Source organism: Pollachius pollachius (genome assembly GCF_949987615.1).
Source record: "Pollachius pollachius genome assembly, chromosome: 8".
Classification (NCBI taxonomy): Eukaryota; Metazoa; Chordata; class Actinopteri; order Gadiformes; family Gadidae; genus Pollachius; species Pollachius pollachius.
Window position 1 is genome coordinate 7,544,973 of NC_136941.1, and position 21,778 is coordinate 7,566,750.

At 49.8% G+C, this 21,778-nt stretch overlaps 1 protein-coding gene across 3 annotated transcripts in view; it reads left to right on the forward strand.

Annotated features, from left to right (window-relative positions):
- prdm16 (PR domain containing 16) overlaps positions 1-21,778 on the forward strand; it is a gene marked incomplete at its 3' end in the record, with an annotated part of 188,755 nt that overhangs the window by 85,668 nt on the left and 81,309 nt on the right. For all 3 annotated transcript variants that reach the window (XM_079742393.1, XM_079742391.1, XM_079742392.1), the window contains exon 3: positions 18,303-18,350. In XM_079742393.1, coding sequence (XP_079598519.1) covers positions 18,303-18,350 — 48 coding nt within the window. The remainder of the gene's footprint in view (positions 1-18,302; positions 18,351-21,778) is intronic.

The following is a 21,778-nucleotide window of genomic DNA, read 5'->3' on the forward strand; positions in this document are numbered from 1 at the left end:
TTGCTCTTTCTCACCCCCTCGCTCTCTTTCTCCCGGGTTCTGGGAGGATGGCCAAATGCCACCGAGGACACTCAAGCTAATAAATCATTCTCCTTTCAACATCTGCCCATCCCTGAAGGGCTCGCTGCCCACCCCCTACCGACATACCACCCCCACCAACACCACCCCCTGCAACTCCACCACCACCTACTCCTCCACCACCACCACCTTCTGCACCACCAGCGCCTCCACCACAACCACCACCATCACTACAAACAGCAACAAAAACACCACCACCCACTGCACCAACAACACCACCCCTCCCTGCCCTTCCCCCACCACCACCATAACCTCCACCAACCCCACCACCACCACCACCCCCACCAATCAATGGCGGTCGCCTCCTCAAACACCCCATCCTGGGTGAAAAAGGTGGGAACCTTTGCTTTATTCTCCCTCCAGCATCGCGCCCCCCCACATCTCCTGTCCCCCTTCCCAACGGATCCCCCGCCCACGCATCCCCTCCACCCACCCACCCACCCACCCACCACCCACCCACCCACCCACCACCCACCAGCGCCCGACTGACAAAACGGCCATTGTCCCGTGCCCAAGTGAAGAAGAGACCCTCTTTTCCCCCTCTTTGACAAAAGCCGTCTGAAGCCAAGATGGGGACTGCCAGAAGAGATGGCTGAGACCCGGCAGGGGTGCCCACCCCCACCCCCAACCCCCACCCCCCACCTCCCACCCTGTCCCATCTACTCATCACCCCCTCTGCCTTCTAGTTCATCCATGCCTCGCCTTCCTGCCCACTGCTTTCTCTTCTTCTTCTTCGTCTTCTTCTTCTTCTGCCTCACTTTTAATACTCCCCCTCCCACTTTTAATACTCCCCCCCGTGGGGGTTCATCCCTTCGCCCCCCCCCGGCCCACCACCCCTCTTTCACGGGGCTGAACCCTCAGAACCACATAAAGACGTCAACTGACAGCGGCGAGAGAAAACAGGCCGATTTGGCCAGAAAAGACATATTGGACATGGCTGTCAGTCGCCATTCGCCACGGCTTTTGTTCTCCTCGCAGTTGAAATAGATAAATAAACAGGCATGGGCTGAGAAAAGGAGCCGGATCACAAGCCTGTTGCCGTTCTTCATATTTAAACGGCAGACAGAATAAAGAGGCACAAAAACATGCTGCTGCCAATTAGGGAGAATGAGCTTATAGTCGATTCACGGTGTTCAGATTAGTTGTCAAGGGTGAGGTTAAAACTGAGCCGCTTCTTTTTCTCCCTCTTTCTTCCTTCTCCTGGAGACCGCTGTGCGTGTTTTGGGGGGGAGGGGGACATCGCGGGCATCTTTGTGGCGGCGGTGGAAATTGTGCAGCGCTGTGTGTAGGGCCATTAGTTAAGATGCACTCGGCCTCCCTCGCTCCCCGTCCGGCTGCCGGCCGGGGCTTTATCTAGGGGGTGAATGCGCGGCGCTCTTTCTCAGTCCCTCCGACGCTCCCCCAACAACGGCGGGGAGAGCGGCCCAGAACGGAGGCCGCGGGCCAGCCGCGAGGACCCATTCACAAATAAAACCAGCTTGGCTCACAAAGGGCCCGAGTCACACCATCACCACCACCAGCACCAGCACCACCACCACCTCCACCAGCACCAGCCCCACAGACCCAGACCTGGAACACAGCCCTCTAACCAGCTCTCGTACCCCCCTCATGTCCCTCATGTCGGGGACATGGAATAGACCTTTTGTTTTGAGGAGTACAGGATGATGTAGTCGTGTAATCTTTCCTCCACTCTTTTATGGTATATCCGAACAAACGTTTTGAGAATTTGCGTATAGCGCCTGGTGTTTGGTGTTTATGCAGGGTTCTGCCTGGTCTGCAGATTAAACAGGAGCTCCTGTTATTCTTACACGCACACACACACACACACACACACACACACACACACACACACACACACACACACACACACACACACACACACACACACACACACACACACACACACAAGCAGCAGCAGCAGTCAATTTGTCAGAAAAACAAGATGTTTTATGACAATACCGGCGAGGCAATCACTCATTTTCTGCAAAGGGGACGAGTGCCACTCTATTTTCATCTCAATCAATCCACACTACCTGAGCCCATTGATTTAATCACCCCTCCCCCCAAGCCCCAGCCCAGGACTCCTGGGTGTAGCAGGAGAGCATGCTGAACACATTCTGCATGAACACAGAAAAGCTATGCATATTTTGTCCTCCTTATTGGCTGTTTCATCCCATTCGTGGTCGTTTAGGGGGCCTCAGCATGCATATGTTTCCATTTGCCAGCAGACTAGTCAAGCACAGAGTATAATGAGCAACATTTACCAACAAGGCCCGTGATAAATTAGTTAATTAGCGCTCGTGACACCCTTTGCTTTCATATTTTACTCAGAATTATGTAGATATATGCAGTGTAATTAATGCTCTTTTTTGGAGAGTTTTTACGGCTGGCTGCATTATGTGTGGATATAATTTTGGGCCGCCATGCCTAACTCGTGCCCGTGTGTGTGTGTGTGTGTGTGTGTGTGTGTGTGTGTGTGTGTGTGTGTGTGTGTGTGTGTGTGTGTGTGGGGCAGTCAGGCTGGTGTTTGGATGTGTTGGCGTTTTGGCACGGCGCAGTGTGTGCCTCCGCATGAGTGTTGACGTGTTGTCGTTGTTGTTGTTTATTTGGCCTCTCTATTGGCGCCTGCGACGCTGCACACGTACGGTAATGATTCCACCGCCTGGCGCATTAGAATGAGTTTTCTTGGCCCTTTTCGGATTCTTGTGTTTTTGGTTCTGGTCTTCCTGAATGACCATTCTTGGTGTCCTCAATGCGATGATTAAGGGCCCTTCTGTGGTTTAGCCTGGGCTTGCTTTGTGTACAGGCCTGCCTTGGCTTGGTAGCCTGATGCTACAGTGATATTTTATGACTTATGGGATGTTTTGAGTTCCAGAGCCACATAAGTTGTGGATGATTTATACTGTTAGCCTCGTTCTCCCCTCCTGCCTCTGTTGTCCTTCTCAGATCCAGCAGCTAAATGGATTGTTTTATGTCTTCCTCATGTGTGTGTTCTTACAAGAGAGCTGGAAGCGATCGCTGGTACCATTTTGTGTGTGTTTGTGTGTGTGTGTGCGTGTGTCCTGCTGTGATCCTGTCCGTGCAGGAAGAACATGTCGAAAGTTTACTATCTGTATGCAGTCCAAGAGGTAGTTATTTTGCATTTAAGAAGTATCCAGCTACATATGTACATATAACACTACAAATGGCCTGTAGCAATTATGAAAATCCATAAATGCAAAAGCCTTTATGGAGCAGGGTGTACCCCCCCCACACGCACCCAGCTCTCCCCCGTCGGCTACAAACAAAACTGTCTGACCTCAGACCAATGGCTGATGTCTCAATCTCCCTGTCAGCTCTGGGAGCAGAAACACACACACACACACACACACACACACACACACACACACACAAACCCATGTACACACACATACAGGCATGCACAGTGCAAACAAATGTTGTGCTCCATAAGCATAGCAGTAGTGGGCTAATGGAATGACAGTAATGGATGCAATGGACAGAAACTGCAGGAAGAGAAGGAAGGGGGTTATGAAAAATTAAAGCCAAGTCGGTAAAAAAGAAAAGAAAAAAGAAACTGACGCACTGACTGAAGAGAGCTCTCTCACAGTGGAAGACTGTCTGAAGAGAGCTCGCTCACAGTGCAGGACTGTCTGCAGAGAGCTCTCTCACAGTGCAGGACTGTCTGAAGAGATCTCTTTCTCAGTGGAGCTAGTGGAACAGCAGGAGAGGCAACAGTTAAGCATTGGCCCCAGATTGACTCTTGGATATGAGCTGAGGCAGCCATCCAGTCAGCCAGCCAATTCGACCAGCCGGCCAACCAGCCATCCATCCTGTTAGCCAGCCAATTCAGCCTGTGCAGCCAGTCCGACAAATCAGCCAGTCAGCCAATTCAGCCAATTCAGCCAGCCGAGAGTCAGTCACTCAGCCAGCCATGTGCCCCCCCCCCCACTTTCTCGAAACAACGCCCACATTGTCCACCATGCCAGCCCGCCCGAGCCCGCTCTGTGCTGGGTCTCTGCGGGGCTGTCGGGGGGTGGAGGGAGGGACGGTGCACATGTTAGCCTTGGCCCGCCCCTGTGCTCACTCAGCCCTAATGAGCGGTGGAGGCCAGGGAGGAGATGAGAGATGAGGAGCACATGCTAGGGGTTTGGACGGGACAGAGTAGCCCCGGGGCCCTGCTCCCGCCGACGTGTTTATGTCTGTGAGACCTGGAGAGAGAAATGTCCCGCCTACCAGACTCCACCCACCCATCGCCCGTGAATCGACTAAAAACCGCCCAGAACCAGATACTCCCTCGGAGACCCCGGTTCGCGAGCCCAGAGATGCTGTGTTTTGCTAGACAAGATGTTTCGGAGGAATCCGTTGGCCTCCTAAGTGAGTGGTTTTTTGTCAGCTCCCAGGGCCGTCCATTTTGTTTTCCTTGGGCCTCTTGAGGACCCCAGAGACCTTATGCGGACTGCACGGCTAACCTCCTAGCTACGGCCCTGCTATCGCACTGTGTAATGGACACTAGCAATCGGCCATCTAGTTCCCCAGGCCCCGATAGGGGGAAAGTGGGGGGTGGGGATAGGGGGGAAGGTCGGGGTTCCTGTCTGGCTCCCCAAACCCAAACAACATTAGTGGCACTGTTCTGCCTCTCCTCTGTTCCCCCGCCCGAGCAAGCTGCCCAACCCCCCCCCCCCCCCCCCCCCCCACCCACACACACACACACACACACACACACACACACACACACACACACACACACCTACCCAGATTGTCAGCTACCCTAGTTGTTTTACCATCTTTATCTCCATTGTTGTCCGCCAGAGACCGGCTGGCTGGGAGTCTGACAGCACCATGTCTGTCTGGGTGTGTGTCTTGGGTCTATAGGTCCCCTCTCCCCGGCCCCTGACTCACGCTCCTTATCTGGCCCTGGGAGGCCCCTGTGATAAAGCTGTTAACAAACTAATGTGTGGCGCGAGGGAGCCGCCGTGTTCTGTCCTGCCGCTGTCCACAGCGAGTGTGAAAGGTCAAGGACCCTTTTAACATCAGGAAACCACAGGCCTCCTCCACCGCCCCCTCCTTCTCTATTATCTCCTTTATCGTCCTCCGCCTCCTCCTCCATCTCCTCCTTCTCTATCCTCTCCTTCATCCTCCTCCTCCTCCTCCTCCCCCATCCCCTTCACCTCTATGCTGCCCTTCATCCTCCTCCTCCTGCACCTCCCCCTCTCCTTCATCATCCTCCATCCCTTCCTCCTCTCCTCCTCCTGCTCATCCTCTATCCTCCTCATCCACTTCTTTCCACCGCCCTCTGTCTCACTTCATGGCCCTTGTTTTACTCTTGGATATGAAGTCCTTTTAGTTTCTGCTTTCCCCTCTTTTGGAGCTCATCTCTCCTCCTCCCACACCACAAGGTGCCATCTATCTTCCTCTCCGTGCTCCGGTTCCCCCGAGCCCGCTGACCAGCCCCACCAGTGTGCGGAGAAGAAAAAGCCCCACTCTTAACTACGAGAGGAGCTGTGCTGCGTGTCTGGGCCCTGCCCGGTGGGGGAAGCGCTGGTGTTATTTTAGAAATGGCACTGTTAAAGATTAATGTGGGCCCGGAGGAGTGTGTCATCGTTCCTTAACGACATGGCAGAGGGGCCGAATAGAGCCAGCACTGTGTTCCTTCTCCCACAGCCCAAGGACAGATGAGTTTCCCCCTGACCAAGCCTGCTCCCTCCTCTCTCGCCCCCCCCCCCCCTCTCTCTCTCTCTCTCGCCCCCTCTCTCTCTCTCTCTCTCTCTCTAGCTCACCCACACACCATCCAATAGCCCATCATGCTGGTCACGTGGTCCAACCACAGGGAAAGGATGAGAGATTGCGTCCAAAGAAAGCTTCTTCGTCTCCGTTCTTCCTATTTAGACGCTCTCCATGTCCATTTATTTCCTTGATGTTGTTGAAAGTGACGTAGCAGGCAGGCGGGGTAGGGGGTTGTCATGGCCTTGATGGAGATATTAAAACAACACAAGAAGAGACGCAGGGTGGGGGGGGCGGGGGTCAGCGGGGTGTGCGCAAACATTTTCCATACTGATTGCTCTTGTAAGATGACTAATGGAAAGTCCCGACTCGGCAGTGCAACTCCCCCCCCCCCCCCCCCCACCCCCCCCATAAAGTCATCAGTCATCCTCCTGCGGAGTGGCCGGGCAGACAGACAGACAGACAGACAGCTATAAACCCCCCTGGCCTCCCAGGGCAGCTCCAATAGGTGGATCCTATCTCTAATGATCACACCTTTGTTGTTCAAAGGGAACTGCCACAATGACTCCACCGTCTGGAAATTATTGATTATAATTAAAATTAAATTAAAAAGTAGAAGGGGTGGCTGATGACATCAGTGAGAATGATCATGATGACGATCATGCGAAGGACGGGGGAGGATTTATTTTTAGCCAGGAACCCCTGGCTGACGAAAAGTCCCTCTGCGATGTCTGGTCCGAAGACCGGTTGAATTCGGTTACGCTCACTAAAAGTTTTTCCTTGATAAAACACAGCCTTGGATAAGGGCCCAGGGAACATCAATCTCCCTGGCGGAGATAGTCTCCCTAATAGGGCTGTAAAGAGCCTTCACCTTGCCTGGCACAGGTAATAAAGCCATTTGTGATGAGCCCGAAGGTCACACGATTAGGCCAACAGATGCCACCTGCAGATCAGTGGCTGGCTCTTATCGACGACACATACAGAGCAGCCAGTGCAGACACCCAGAACGATCTTCCAGGAAAAGTGTTCACAGCGACAAGAAATAATAAACCGTCAGACCTTCTTTGCCAATGCTCCCAGAAACGGTGGTGCCATCGTAATCGCTCCATCTCGACTTTGCAACATCTTTTGGTTACACGTTCCTTTGAAGTCGGGAGGTCATCACCCACCCATCCCGGCTACACCCCCCCACCCCACCTCACACATTATCAGGCCTGTTGGACTCATTCGAGGGTTTTGATGTATAATTACACCAGACAACGGCCTTTGTCCAAATGAGTCGGAGAGCCTCGTTATCTGCCGTTAATAATAAAGTATCTTCTTCCGAGCCTTCTTCAAGGCCGGACCATAAACCGCGAACAATGACGTTCTCCAAGAATGCAACTGTAACTTTGTCAAACCACGATGATTGAGCCCTTTTTCATGTATTTATTAATCAGTGGGTCGTCGTCACCTCACCCCCTCTGCCTCTGTTCAGTATCCCCAGTGGGTCATTGATTTCGGGGGGTGGGTTGGGGGGGGGGGGATGGGAGGATCCCAGACCAGAGGTGAATCCTAGGATAACATTGTTCGGGGATACGGCGGCCCGCCTAATCAATTCCATTAGCTGTGTAAATCATGGAAGCCTGACGTTTATTGCGGAGGTGATGGGTTGATCTCATGGACCTGAAGACAGCTCGACTCCGGAAGGTGATAAATGTTGCTATCTCCAGAGAGCAAAGATTCATAGAGTGGTGAGAGAGAGAGAGAGAGAGAGAGAGAGAGAGGACAGGACGGTGGGAGACAAAGAGAGAGGGGGTAAGGAGAAAAGGACAGTGAGAGAGAGAGAGAGGTAGGACGGAACAGTGGGAGAGAGAGAGAGAGAGAGAGGGCGAGCAAAAACTGAAAAGAAAATTGAAGAAATTTAATTTAAAGAGGACTACGTCTCATTTATTTCTTGATTTTATTCTGGTCTTCATACTTTTAATAGGGGATTTGTTTGGCTCAACCGTTGAAGTATGTTAGAAGATTGGATCGTCATTAGGCTGTTTATTTGACCGTAGATGCAGTCAGGATTTAAAATAACACAAGTGGAGCTACTTGCAAAGTAACAAATGAAAGACTCTGAAAACGGCCAGTCATCAGACCTCTGGTCCCATTACCGTACAACCGGTTTTGTGATGTTTGTTGTTTTTTTCGCTCCTTTGCTTGAACCCTCTGTAGTTTGTGTTCCTCTGAGGCCACCATAGTGGAAGCGACCTCAGTGAGTCGCTATCTCCAGACAGTATCTTTTGGCAGTAGTTACCACTTTAACTCCTCTACTGTTCTTTATACTTCCCCCCTACCTCCATTTGAATAATCTGATGGGCCAGCACAGGCACTCCTATGGCTAAACAGAGTACCAGCTACAGTCCATTTGCAATAGACAAATGATTTTGCTTTTTCCACCGCCATATCGCACTGAAAATGATGCAAATTGTAATGGTAGCCATTAGAATTAATAAGCCGTCGTTATTACTGTTGGTATTTTTATCGCGTACGTGCTTCAATTACCATCAGCCCTAATTGCTATTGCATTGAACTTAAAATGATGGAGGGAAATGGAGGATTCCTTGAGTTTGATTAGAAGCAATTCATGCAGTTTCTCCAAAGTTCACTTCCTTCAGCGGTAGCCATGAAGAATGCTGATTTAAGCACATGCTGCAGACAGTGTAACTATGTTGGAGGCATACACACCCACACACACAGATGAACCCCCACACACACAGATAAAATAAGGTATTTTAGGTACATGTTTGTTGCCTTGTGTAAAGGGACATATAGGGAACATGTTTATGCTGTGTGTGTGTGTGTGTGTGTGTTTGTGTGTGTGTGTCTGCATGCATGCGTTTGGATATGTGTGGTTGCGTGTGCACGCATGTGTGCACGCATGTGCGTGCGTGTGTGTGTGTGTGTTTGTACACGCCAACACCATGAATGGACTCCAAAGACAAGGCACTCCTTTAAGACACACAGCGCTGTAGACATTAGAAGCTGTTTGCTCTGCCCCACTCCATTCAGAGCGCTGTCCTGCAGATGACCTCCGGGAACACCTAGCCCGCCTGTCTTCCCAGTAAACACCCAGCACAGAGGGCACAGCCCTGGCTTTGACGTGGAGCAAGGCAAGGCCCACCACGCTGGGGGGATACCCCGTGAATCGCCCGGAGGGTATTGAACCCCTAATGTAATGTCATCTGTTAAAGGGCGCCGAGAGGATTAAAGGAGACTTATTTGAGGGTTACATGATTTTTTTTTCTGCTGAGGCGTGGCTATAAGCGGTTGATTGCAAGCAGTGGTGAGCGTTCTGCTCACCACCTCGTTATTAAGGGTAATTTGTGTGAATTTGTGGTGTGCTCTATCTAAATCAATGTTTATATTCATGCATATTATTAGTTTTGGCACAAAACGTGGTCCAATTAAAAATATATTTTCAAGAAATGATGCAGATAACACAACCTATCATCAGTTACCAGCGAGGCTAATTGATTCATATCTGATGGACCCTAAGATCACACAGGACCTTGTGTATTTATCTGTCAGGGAAATCTCATCAGCAAGTCTTCACAGGCATCTGCATCATCGTCATCATCATCATCATCATCATCATCATCATCATCATCCCCTCCAGCTCACCATGGTGTATAGGCGTTGACCTTGGGGTAAACTCTCCCCCCAGAAAGCTTGAAGAAAGCGTCAGCTTGTCTTGAAGTCTGAAGTCGTATATACATGCACTTAGTCTCTAGATCACTAGGAGACCTTTCACTGCAGTGTTTGGGCCCGCACCCAACTTCCTGATTCGTGTGCGCGTATGCGCGTGTGTGAGTGAGTGTACTTTGCCAATTTGTTGAAGAAAACGCTACAGGAAAGGCTTGTAAGGCAAGAAGGCGCAGTACCAACTAACACACACGCACAAATACACACACACAAACACAGACACACACATTTGGGTACATAAGATGTAAGTACCCAAATTTAATTTAAATGTGGCATACTGGTCACTTTGAATGGACAAGCTCATTCATTGCTTAGTTCTGTCTGTCTCCCGCTTTCTTTCTCACTGCAGGCTTTTTAGTATTTCATTATTTCTACTATCCTAGCAGGAATATGAGGAAAATAACAGTATTTATAAAAATAGATATTTAATATGAATATAAAAATCTTAATTATTTATTTATAATATAATTAAAAAATAAATGTTGCTATTAATCAAGACTACAAATAAATAGAAAATAATTGTTATTAAATAATAATTACATTTATAATAATACAAACATTTGTATAAATAATGATGATACTAAGTGGAAAACACACATTCCCCTGCGGGCAGCGACCAGTGTAGGCACGCAAACGAATGATCTATTTGAATTAAAAAGCCTGTGTCAGATTTATGTCTCACATTAGCCTAATCATTCACATATGCAGAGGCTGCATAACCGTCGTGTTTGGCTGAGCTATGCCAAATGAAAAGTACCCGTGTCACGACCTTTTATTTGATCTCCATGCCCCGGAGTCAGGACCTTAAATCTTACAAACCATAACCCCTCGGCTTCCCGGGAGGCGATATGTGTCACGCTGAAAATTCGGTGATCACTCCAAATAAGGCCAATGATATTTCTCTCCCTGCCACCGAGGTATCGATCAACTGCAACCCTTATCAAAATGAAGAGGTGAGGGTGAGGGTGTGGGTCGGGGGGGGGGGTTATGATTTATCATCTTTTGAAAGGCAGGCCGACCCGTTGCTGCGCAGGCAATCCTCTTAGGTCACAAGGTAGGGTTGTTTATTGGGTCCTAACCCGGGGCTGTCACTGTATCTGCCACGGCGAGATGTATCGGCCAGGCCCTTATTCACTTATGATTATTACTGATCATCTGCCCAAATGACTTATCAATAAAGCGGAGGCCAAGCAGATAATTTATCCGTATGGTTCTGTCGATATCAAGTTCACCGTCAACGGCCCTGAAAGGATAGCTTGTCCTTGCAATGCAGGTGATGGATGATGGCACCGGGGCCGCGATAAAACGTGACCCTTTTTAATACATTTGAAGGATCGCATTCGTTTTTCCCTTTCATTCAGCTCTGAGGACGTGCGTTCCTTTATTCCTTTCTCTCTTCGCTTCGTTCCTGATGAAACAGCGCTCCCCCTCTTCCAACGCTTGTGTTTGCACGATTGCGCAAACCGCGGCGTGGCTTTGTGACCTCATCCCGGGGCCATCGCTCTCTCGCCAACTTCAAACGTGTGAATCTCATTCAGAATATGAATGCAAATATTGAATCCCCATCTCATTGGAAACAGGTAAAGGTACGACACACGGACTGTCCACACACGCCTCGGCGAGGTCTTGTCAATCATCCGAGACGTTGAAACGATGGGACGCGCTCTATCGGGTCATCGTAATCCCTGCACTTACAGTTCACCCCTGGAGTTGTGCTCATAAATCATAGCACAGCTCCCCTCCCAAGACGTGCAGGGGTCACGGCAGCGTTCTGCAAACATCAGGTGTTTCTTTGTGTTTGACAAGTGGCCGTGACTTTCCCCGAGTCGTACAATAGCGCAGAGTGTTTGCCTTCCAAATCTAACCTTTTGTGTGCTAAAGCTCTATCTCCCTCTCGGAGAGTTCTCAGGTCTGGGCTGCGGCAGGCCCCGCCCTGCACTGCCCCATCTGGATGTGGGGTTGGGTAACGTGTTGGTTTTAGCCCTGTGTGATACGTGTCACACTAATCTGATCACTCGTCTTTCTCCCGCTCTCTCCCTCTGCCGGCTCTTTGTGTTCCCAACAATGGGAACTTATGTGTTCCTTCCTCTGGCATCCACTCTTTCTTTCTTCTTTCATTTCTTCCACTGACAAGCTTAATAATTTTTCCCCCATTTAGTCGGACAGCAAAGTACAACGGCGTGCGATAAGCGGGACCAACACAATGCCAGGCTCCGAGTGTTTATGTTCGTAATGACCTTCCCTATCAACGCGGGAGAGAGAGTTCGCTATCAGCACTTGCCTTGATGTTTGCTTTGGCGCAAATAAAAATGCAGAATACATCAGCTCCTTCTCTTATTAAAGTCATCATAAATAAATTCCACGCAGTGCACGCCCAACTTCCTGCCATTTAACCAGAGAAGATTTCTATCCTACTCCACTTCCTCGTCCCCCTGGCTCTCGCCCTCCCCACCGCACTCTCCTCTCCTGCAGATCTGCAGGCCACCTCATTGTAGAGCCACGCGTTTTCGGTTTGCCTCGGTCTGGTTCTGGGTCAGCTATCTCTAGGAAGTCCCAAAATAGCTGAATTTACACCCCTTATAAGAGAACAGATTATGGAAAACACCAAGCCCAGTCTCCGTCTACGCTACAAGGCAAATTGAGTCAGACACTTATCCAAACTGCTGTAATCTGTAACACATTCTGGCAGCGACGTGTAAAGGTCTTATCAGCCACTGCCAATGATACCGTGAGACCCCTGGAGGGGAATATTGGAAAGCCGATATCGTCCCTCCATTTGTATTTATTTTCACCATTTCAGGACAGAGTTGTGTTGTTTTATTGATTGTAAGACGGTACGATCCGGATTGGCAGCATGGCGAGAAACAGTGGCGTCAGACCCATTTGTTCTGATCATGTTTGACATGATGGTTAGCTCCTATTTTGCGTGGCTCCAACAATGGGAACCAGACCCACGACCCTCTTTTTCTGTGGCCTCCCGGCCTCTCCATTTGTTTCTCATTCTTGATTTCTCGCTCTCTCGTTCTTTGACTCTCTCTGGCCTTCTCTGTCTCTCTCTCTTTCTCTCCTTCTCTCTCTCTCTCTCTCTCTCCTGCTCCCTCTCTTACTCTTTCTCCTCCCCTCTGTCTCTCCTTCTCGCTGTCTCCCCCCCCCCCCCCGTATCGCTTCCCTCCCCCGTCTCGACACGAACCCCCTCTCTCTGCAGCTTTACGGCCCAGCGCGGCCCTGCAGTGAAACAAGACTTCCTCGCTCCCATCCATACATCAGGAAGATCAATAACCCATTTCAAGGCAAGCGGCCACCGCAACGCAAACCCTGCCCGCCTGCCAAGGAGCTCCAACGGTTCCCAATAAAGGCCTAAAAAAACTTTCAATTTGTGGCTTCCTTGGTGTGGCTCTAGCAAGCCAACGGTTTGTCAGTCAGGGGCCCCAGCCATCCCTGAGGTTTTTTCATGCGCTGCCGGGTCCTTTTTGGAAACTTGTGGCCGGGCGACATCCGCAACCATCTCTTGGGTTGTGTCGCTGCGTGGCCACACATTATCCCAGCTCGCGGAGGAATTATTGTTGGCCAAAAAGTGGACGCTAACATTTTCCTACAGCGCAAGCTCCTCCAAGTGGGGCCCCGTTTCACTGAAGCCTCTCCAGGAACCCTGAGGATGCTGATGATGATGATGATGATGATGATGATGATGATGGGGACGATGGTATGCTGGTTTTTTCCGGTTCTCCCAACCGTTGCCACGGCCACATTGACAGCGCTCTGACTCCGCCTGGACCACCTTTGGCCTTCAGTCAGGGTCATTATGCCAGAGGCTTAAACATAAAAATAAAAAACTCAACACACATGTTTCAAGGAAACAGATCCTTCTGGCATTTCACTTCATATTCCTTTTCTCATCATTTCTGGAAAGTTCTGGAAGTAAACAAACGATGAATTTTGCGCTGTCGTGCGTTTTGGGGGCGCAGGTCTGAGTCCTGTGTAAACGCAGGTTCCCAGTGCTCCAGGCCGGAGTGTTATTTTTTGCCTGGCGGGGTCCTTGCTGCATGTCCACACCAACGGTGCTGAAGTGCCAGCTGAAACACTCCTGGAGCTCGGCCTCAATAGCTAAATGTTTTTGCTGTGAAACGCTAATAATGGTGACCTTTGGCACCGGGTGTGAAAACACACAATGCAAACACACACACACAGACACACACACACACACACACACACACACACACACCCACACACACAGAAACACACACACGGACAGACACTCACTAACGTACGGCTTTAATGAGGCCTGGACAGCTCTGAGTGGAAGTGTTCTGCAGGTGGCTGGGTTTACATCAAGCCATGGCTGGAGATGTTTATGCTTGAGGTCAGGTAGGCCAAAAAGGGGTTTCTTTACCCAAAGACACACAAAAGACGCACGCACACACTCACATGTCATTTCTAACTATCCTATCCTCGCCGGTGTTGCGCTCTCCCCAAGACAGGCTCAAGAAATACTGAACAAAAGGACAGTTTTTCCACCTCTCTGTCTCTGTGCAGTAACAGTCAAAGCCATCCTCTGCACAGACCTGTCACTGTGTGAGTCCGGACCCCCGGGTTTAAAAGCCGATCCAACACCACCTGACAAGCATCATAAATCATAGAGCGGCCAGTCTGCCGCCAGTTCCATTTTGCCTGTCTAATTAATAGCTTATTTATTTGTTCGGTGACGTGTGTGTCTCAGTATGTCTTCACGGTCAAAGCTTGTCATCGCTATTGCCGTGCCCCTGCGTTTTGTCTTTGGAGACCCCACTGATCCTATAACTTTAAATTTAGGAAAAAAACGTATGTTTTCACAATTGGAATTAATAGACTCAAGGAAGTTAATCAAAGGAAGAGTTCAGGCCCTTAACCTTAGTCCTTAGTCGGAGCCCTGAAAGACCTTGGGTTCTAAGTCTGGGTTGAAGGACCCACTCTGATCCTGACCACCCACCCCCCCCCCCCCCCCCCGACTCGGGCTGAAAGACATTAAGGCATCAGTAAAACCGCTTATGTCTGCGTTGCGAGGGCTCCTCCAAGTTTTAGGTTACCCTCGCACAATTTGATACAAACACATATTTACACTTGGCCTGCGGCTGCGCAGGGGAAAGCCCAGAACGGGGGCCCGCAGCGGACCAGCGCCTGGGAGCGTTTTCGCCCTGCTGCAGGCCTGACTTGTTGGTTTTGTAAACTGTTGCAGCTGGCCGGGTGCAGACTCAGAGCTAAGCAAGGCATCCCCGACGCATGCACCCTGGCTGTCACCCTCTGCTCTCTCTCTCTCTCTCTCGCTTCCTCTCTCTCTCTCTCTCTCTCTCTCTCTCTCTCTCTCTCTCTCTCTCTCTCTCTCTCTCTCTTGCTCTCTCTCTCTCTCGCTCTCTCTCTCTCTCTCTTGCTCTCTCTCATATCATCTCTCTCTCTCTCGCTCTCTCTCGTATCATCTCTCTCGCTCTCTCTGTCTTCCCCCCCTCTCTCTCCATCTCTCTCTTTCTCTCTCTCTGTCTTCTCTCCCCCTCTCTCTCTCTCCATCTCTCTCTCTCTCTCTCTGTCTTCTCCCCCCTCTCTCTCCATCTCTCTCTCTCTCTCTCTCTCTGTCTTCTCTCCCCTCTCTCTCCCTCTTCTCCACTCTATATCTCCCTATGTGTCTATCTCTCCTCTATCTTCCCTGACTCCTCTCGCTTCTCTCCCTCGCTCCCTCTCCCTCAATTTCGCTGTCTTTCTCTGTCCCCCCCCCTCCCTCTTCTCCACTCTATCTGTCTACCTTTATCCATCTCTCATCTCTCTTCCTCAACGGCCCCCTCTCATCTTCCTTATTCTCTTCTTTCTAACTGTCTCCCTCATCTCCGTCTCTCGTAAGACTCTCGTAACTTTCCACTCTTATCCCTCACTCTCTTTTTTCTTCCCCCTCTCTCTTGCTCCCTCTCCGTTTCTGTCTGTGTATCCTTGTTTGGTCTATAGCCATTCCTCGAAGTTATATTTGTAGACATTGTTGCCAATCTGAACGCAGGCAACTCAAAGACTAAAATAGGCCATGGTCTATCTCCCAAACTCTTTTTAACACATAGTAGTCAGATGACAAACCATCTCTGCCCCAGGGGGAAGTCGCAGCAGTCCCAGCCTAGTGTTGTGGTGTCTTTCTGGGGGTATTTTTTATGTTTCCCCTCCCCCCCCCATCGCCAATGGAAGTGAGGAACGATTTCCGAGAAACTATATAACTGAAATGACCTCTCTTATTTATTTAAATACATGCAAATACTCTGGCTGGCTCATTAGTCAGCGCTCCACTTTAAAACAGCATTTAAAGTTGTGTTAAAATTAACAGGAGTCATTAATCTACCTTATGGCTTGTTACCCTGGCAGAAAAATTGAAAATGAAGTGGTTATACTCTGGTGGGAAAGGTCGTCCACTCTTGGTCACACACAGCATGCAGGTGTGCACTGAGTACACACACACACACACACACACACACACATTGTGATCCATTTTAAATGCAGAACACAATGATGGAAATAAGGTGCCTTAACTCAGACCTAAGTGGAGTCAAATAGAGAGACTTCAGTCAATCAATCAATTTTGAATAAAATGAAAGCCAGTGTGTGAGTGATTTGCTGACGGCTTTAAATGATATGTGTAAATACCTGGCCGTTTGCAACTGTAGGTTAGCAACTGTAGTTTGGTCTGTCGGACCGTACCGGCTCCACGTTTGGTGGTGCCGGCCCTTCAGTGTAGCTCCAAGGTAATGCAGAAATGACTGTGTCTGTGTAAAATTGTGTGTCTTGTAATGCCAGTTCTATATATTGTGTATGTACTGTATATTACACATTTTCCTTCATATGGTACATCAGGTTTTCCACTGTCTTCACGGTCTCTCTGAAGGGGGGGATACTCCCAGAATACAAACGTCTATGAAGACTTTGTGTGAAACCAATTCATCCACCAACCCCCCCTGCTTCCCCACTCCACCTCTACACTTCACCTCCCCATCACACACACACACACACACACACACACACACCCGCACGCGAGCGGCTGGCTTAATAATCGCTTCCTGGGGAAAAACTCAGCCAGTGTGTTTTAGAAGAGGGGTGTAAATGGAGTCACTGTACGTGAGCCGGAAAGAGCCTTCACCCCCGAGTCTCCAGCCAGCAGATTCTGAAATAGATAAGTGAGTCTAAAATGCAGACCTGTGTGTGTGCGTGTGTGTGTGTCCCACCCCACCCAAGGTTTCACTAATCACAGGTGGGGGGCTGGCGGGGGGGACGTTTAATATGTGGGCTGTAATATAGCGGCGCGGCGCCACTTATCACAACAGTCTCGACCGACCACAACGCGCTCAGTGTTGAGACGAGCAGGACAGATGGGCAGGAAAGGACGAGATGGATGCATGCAACTTACATTCTGTGTGTGCGTGTGTGTGTGTGTGTGTGTGTTTGTGGAGTGGGGGGGGGGGGGCAATATATAGGCCTAATAATACTCGAGCCTTAACTCTAGGTAAAGTACCGCTTAGGCTGCCTTCTTCCTCTCCCTGAAATGACTTCCAAAACAGCGTCTTTGATCCGCCTACCCCTTCACCTAGTAGCCAGTAGTCAATGGCCTCCTCACAGAGGGACGGAGACACGGAAAGAGACAGAGAGAGAGGCAGGGAGAGAGAGAGAGAGGCAGGGAGAGAGAGAGAGAGGCAGGGAGAGAGAGGGAGAGAGAGTGGCAGAGAGACAGATAAGGGGGAGAGGGACAGGGAGAGAGAGACAGAGAGGGAGGGAGAGACAGGGAGAAAGAGAGGCAGAGAAAGAGAGACATAGAGTGGCAGAGAGATAGAGGGGGAACAGCAAGGGGAGAAATAGAGGGGGGAGACATAGAGGGGGGGAGAGACTAAGTTACCCCCCCCCCCCCCCCACACACACACACACACACACACATCCTCCATTTCCCAGGCCAGACACTAGGAGCATTCTACCACCCATCTGCCCACTGAAAATATTGCTTGAAGGCTTAATTACCCACAAACACACACAGACATTCGGGCACACACACACTTGCGCACACACATTCACGCACATTCTCTGAGAAAGGTCCTACAACGCTGAAGTGGAGCATTAGCGTCATATTTGTGGGCAGTTTATTCATCTGGGTCCTTTTAGTGTGAATGTGTGTGTATTTGTGTGTGTTAAAACGTGTTTCAGTCTTTGTCTCTCTATATAGAACTAGTTTGTGCTTGAGCTCAGTTTGCATCTTATTGTGTGTGTGTATGTTTTTGTGTGTGTGTGCGCGTGTGTGTGTTGTCTTTGTGTATTTATGTGTGTAATGTATTCCACAACCCCCTAACCCATCAGTGTTTTGCCCCAGTCACATTTTTGGCCCTTAGGCCTAAGGGCATGCGTGTGTGTGTGTGTGTGCGTGCATGAGTGTGTGTGTGTGGGTGTGTGTGTGTCTGCATGAGTGCATGTGTGTTTGTGTGTGTGTGTGTGTGTGTGTGTGTGTGTGTGATGAACTGTACCTTCAGCTCTGATGCTGGCTGCCTACACCTGAGGCCGTGTCAGCTCTCTGACATTTCTGCACCGCCAATCCATACTCTCTCAATCGACTATTGTTCCTTTGTTTGCTATGTTTCGCCCTCTTTTCCTCCCTGTTCATTATAATTCATCGGTTCCCAACCACCGCAGAGCTCGACACGCGCGCACGCTAGAGAAAACATGATGTCATCCTCACAGCGGCTGTTAAAATATTCACCGTGTTGTGTTTGTCTTCTGTGTGTTTCCTCCAGATGATGAACGACCACGGATCAGCCTCTCCAGAAAGCTGCATCAAAAAGGTAAAGGCTTGTTTGGATGTGCAGCGCGTCATGTTTCCATGTTTTCATTCCCTGTGTCCGGGGGCCAGCCACAGTCCGAACACACCGGACACCCCACACCCGGACACACAAGGAGCTCTCCCTTAATGTCCTAAGTGGGCTCGGCTTGTCTTCAATAGTCTGGTTTTGTGCCTCGTTGCAGGCACGCAAACACACACACACACACACACAAACACACGCTCTTACCTGTGTCTTTCTTACTGCCCGTGTCCGCTCTGAAAAATCTTCCTCATAGAAGTCTGTTCAAAGCAAGAAGCGTTATAGTTGCTATATGGATAATTGATGTACTGCAACCAAGCTGAGAGAGAACCCTTTTACTCACCCAAAATGAACATCAATGTGCACAAACAGACACACACCCACACACACACATACACACACCCACACACACGCACACACCCCCACACACACACACACACACACACACACACACACAGGCACCAGGCACATCCAGTCCCACACATGAATGACCGATACGTCCCATTGACCACTCACTGACCACTTTATGAGGTGATACATTTATTGGGAGGGCGGGGGCTGCTTGCCTTCCCAGCCAGTGTCTGCAGGTCAGCGAGGCCAGCCAGGGAGTTGGTGTCCGGCTAATGGCCCATGAAGGACCACTGGCCCGCCGGCCAACTCCGCTGGGCGTCCCAGAGCCTGCGTCCTCATTGGCTCGAGTGGGGAAACCCAATGAGTGTCTGTGTATGTCTGAAGGAGGGACCTGGTCCGGGGATTTGATCAGATTCAGACCCCATACCTGGATGCTATGGAAGCAGTTGCTTCCTCAGATTGTAGTTAAAGTCAATGTTGATCACAGCGGTTTGAGATCATATCCACTCGCTGATTATACCGTAAACATATTGAACACTTTATATTTCATATCTGATTGGTAAAATGGTTATTTTGTAAAAGTGGTAGAACCCTAACTAATCCCATAAATCTGGTGGATTTTACTCCATAAATGTATTCAAATAGTTTTTAAATATTATTCATTCTTTCCAACCAAATCCAAAGAGAGTGCCACCACGTCTACTCTACACCATCACACACAAGTGCACACAAAGTAAGTAAAGCAGTAAAAAACAGACTCATGGTAATACCTCCTAATCTGCATAGGCTTGGGGTCAAGGGTCGCCTGGTTACTCCTGCCGGCCCCGGTGAACAGGAGAGGCCTGTGGCTGGGCGCCCGCTGAGGTGAAATCCTACATTAGTCAATGGGCTTATTTTAGGAGCGACCGCAGGTGGTTTCTGGCTTTCCCTCCGCGCTTTCCCACATGTTGGAAGTCATGTGGAAAAACCTGCACGGGCCCAGAGGCTTCTAGAAACCTCCACAGAGCAGGAGCGTGCACGCGGAGGATGGACAGGGCCGGCGTGCACGTGGCAATGAACCGCACGCACCGCGACCGCACGCACAATACCGGATCCACCCGTGTTTTGTCCTTGTTTGCTTTGACAGTGTGGGAAAGTGTAGCGTACATACGTGCACGCGCACGGGCGCTCACGCTGGTGCACGTCATGACACCGTATATGTCGTATATATAGATTTCACGTTTCGCTACGCGTGGAGGCAGCATGTGTGAGAGGATGATATGACTCTTTACTCCACCCTAACGCTAACACCCCTCGCACACACACACAGACACAAACAAACACATGCAAACACTCTGGCATAGTGAGACACATACACACACACACACTCACGCCCACACACATATTCCAGTCCCTCCCTAACAGTCAAACATACACAGATACACATACATTGACGTGCAAATTGCCTAAACTACCTGACAGGCACACAAACAAATTTACGCAGTGACACAAATAGACACATACGCACACACTGATGAACAGTTAGACATTTATACATTTACAAACAGCACAAAGACAAAGTCGTCAGCATCATACTATTAAGAAGGTGGCCTACTTGGCATACTTGGTTGCATTATTTTTGTATCACCCTCTCTGTCTTGTAAAGATGGGAGGAAGAGAAAGAAGTGAAGATGTTATTGTAGCCGTCCACCCTGCTTACTGAAAGCTGTTTCGGGCTTAGCTGTGTGTGTGTGTGTGTGTGTGTGTGTGTGTGTGTGTGTGTGTGTGTGTGTGTGTGTGTGTGTGTGTGTGCGTGTGTGTGTGTGTGTGTGTGTGTGTGTGTGTGTGTGTGTGTGTGTGTGTAGGCCTGGTTGGCTAAGCCAGGACCACACTTTTCATCTTAAAGAGCCCTGGATAAGAGTCCAGGCCCTTGACCTGACACACACACACTCACTCACACAGACACAAACATACACATATGGATACATTTTTATCAAGCCCTTCTCAGTTTCTAAACATCCTTTTTTATCCGCCTCTTAGTCCTCCCTCACTCTCACTCTCTCTCTCTCTCTCTCTCTCTTTCTCTCTCTCTCTCTCTCTCAGCAGTGTTGAGATATAAACTGCATCCAGGCTATCAGTGAAATGATCTGGGATCGTTTGGTTAGGTCTGCAGTAGCGCTACCTCAGGACTTTTGTCTGTTTCTCTGTCTGAGCCGCTGAAGCCCTGCTTATAGTCACAACCATTCACTACCCGTACACCTTCACCTCTGTTTTTGTCTGTGTGTGTGTGTGTGTGTGTGTGTGTGTGTGTGTGTGTGTGTGTTATTAGGGAAAGTGTATGTTTAGTTTCAAATTCCTTGGGTTTAAGGATGTGTGCAGTCTGTTTGTGTGTCTGCATGTGGCCATATGAGTGTAAGTTTGTGTGTGTGTATTTGTGTGTGCGCACATACACATGTGTGTTTGTTTGTGTGTGTGCGTATGTGTGTGTGTGTGTTTGAGTTTCTGAAGGTCTGTGCATATGTGTGTGTGTGCCTGTTTCTGTGTGTGTGTGTGGGGGGGGGGGGGGCATACGTGTGCACGTTAATCCGCCCTCTTCAGGGGAGTGCTGCTGTCCATCTCAACGTGTGTAAACATCGGCCGATCCGATGGCAGATAATGACTTCCAGATAGACACCCTCCATTCAAGCTGCGCGGCAAATCAATGAGCAATGATTGCTTTTTTCCCAAGACGATCTTCTCTCCCCTCAGGCCACTATCTATCTATCTCTCTTTAGCCCACTTGCTCACTCTCTCTCTCTCTCTCTCTCTATCTCCAACTCTGGGGCTCTTTCCCTCCTCTTCCGCTGTCGATTATCCTTCCGTCTCGCTCTCCCCCCCCCCCCCCCCCCTCTCTCTCTGACTATCACTCTCTCTCACTTTCTCTCTACCACTCTCTCCCCCTGTCCATCTCTTCCTCTCTCTCCCTCACTGTCTCTCTACCACTCTCTCTCTCTCTCCATCTCTCCATCTCTTCCTCCCTCTCTCTCCCTCACTGTCTCTCTACCACTCTCTCCCCCTCTCCATCTCTCTCTCTCTCTCCC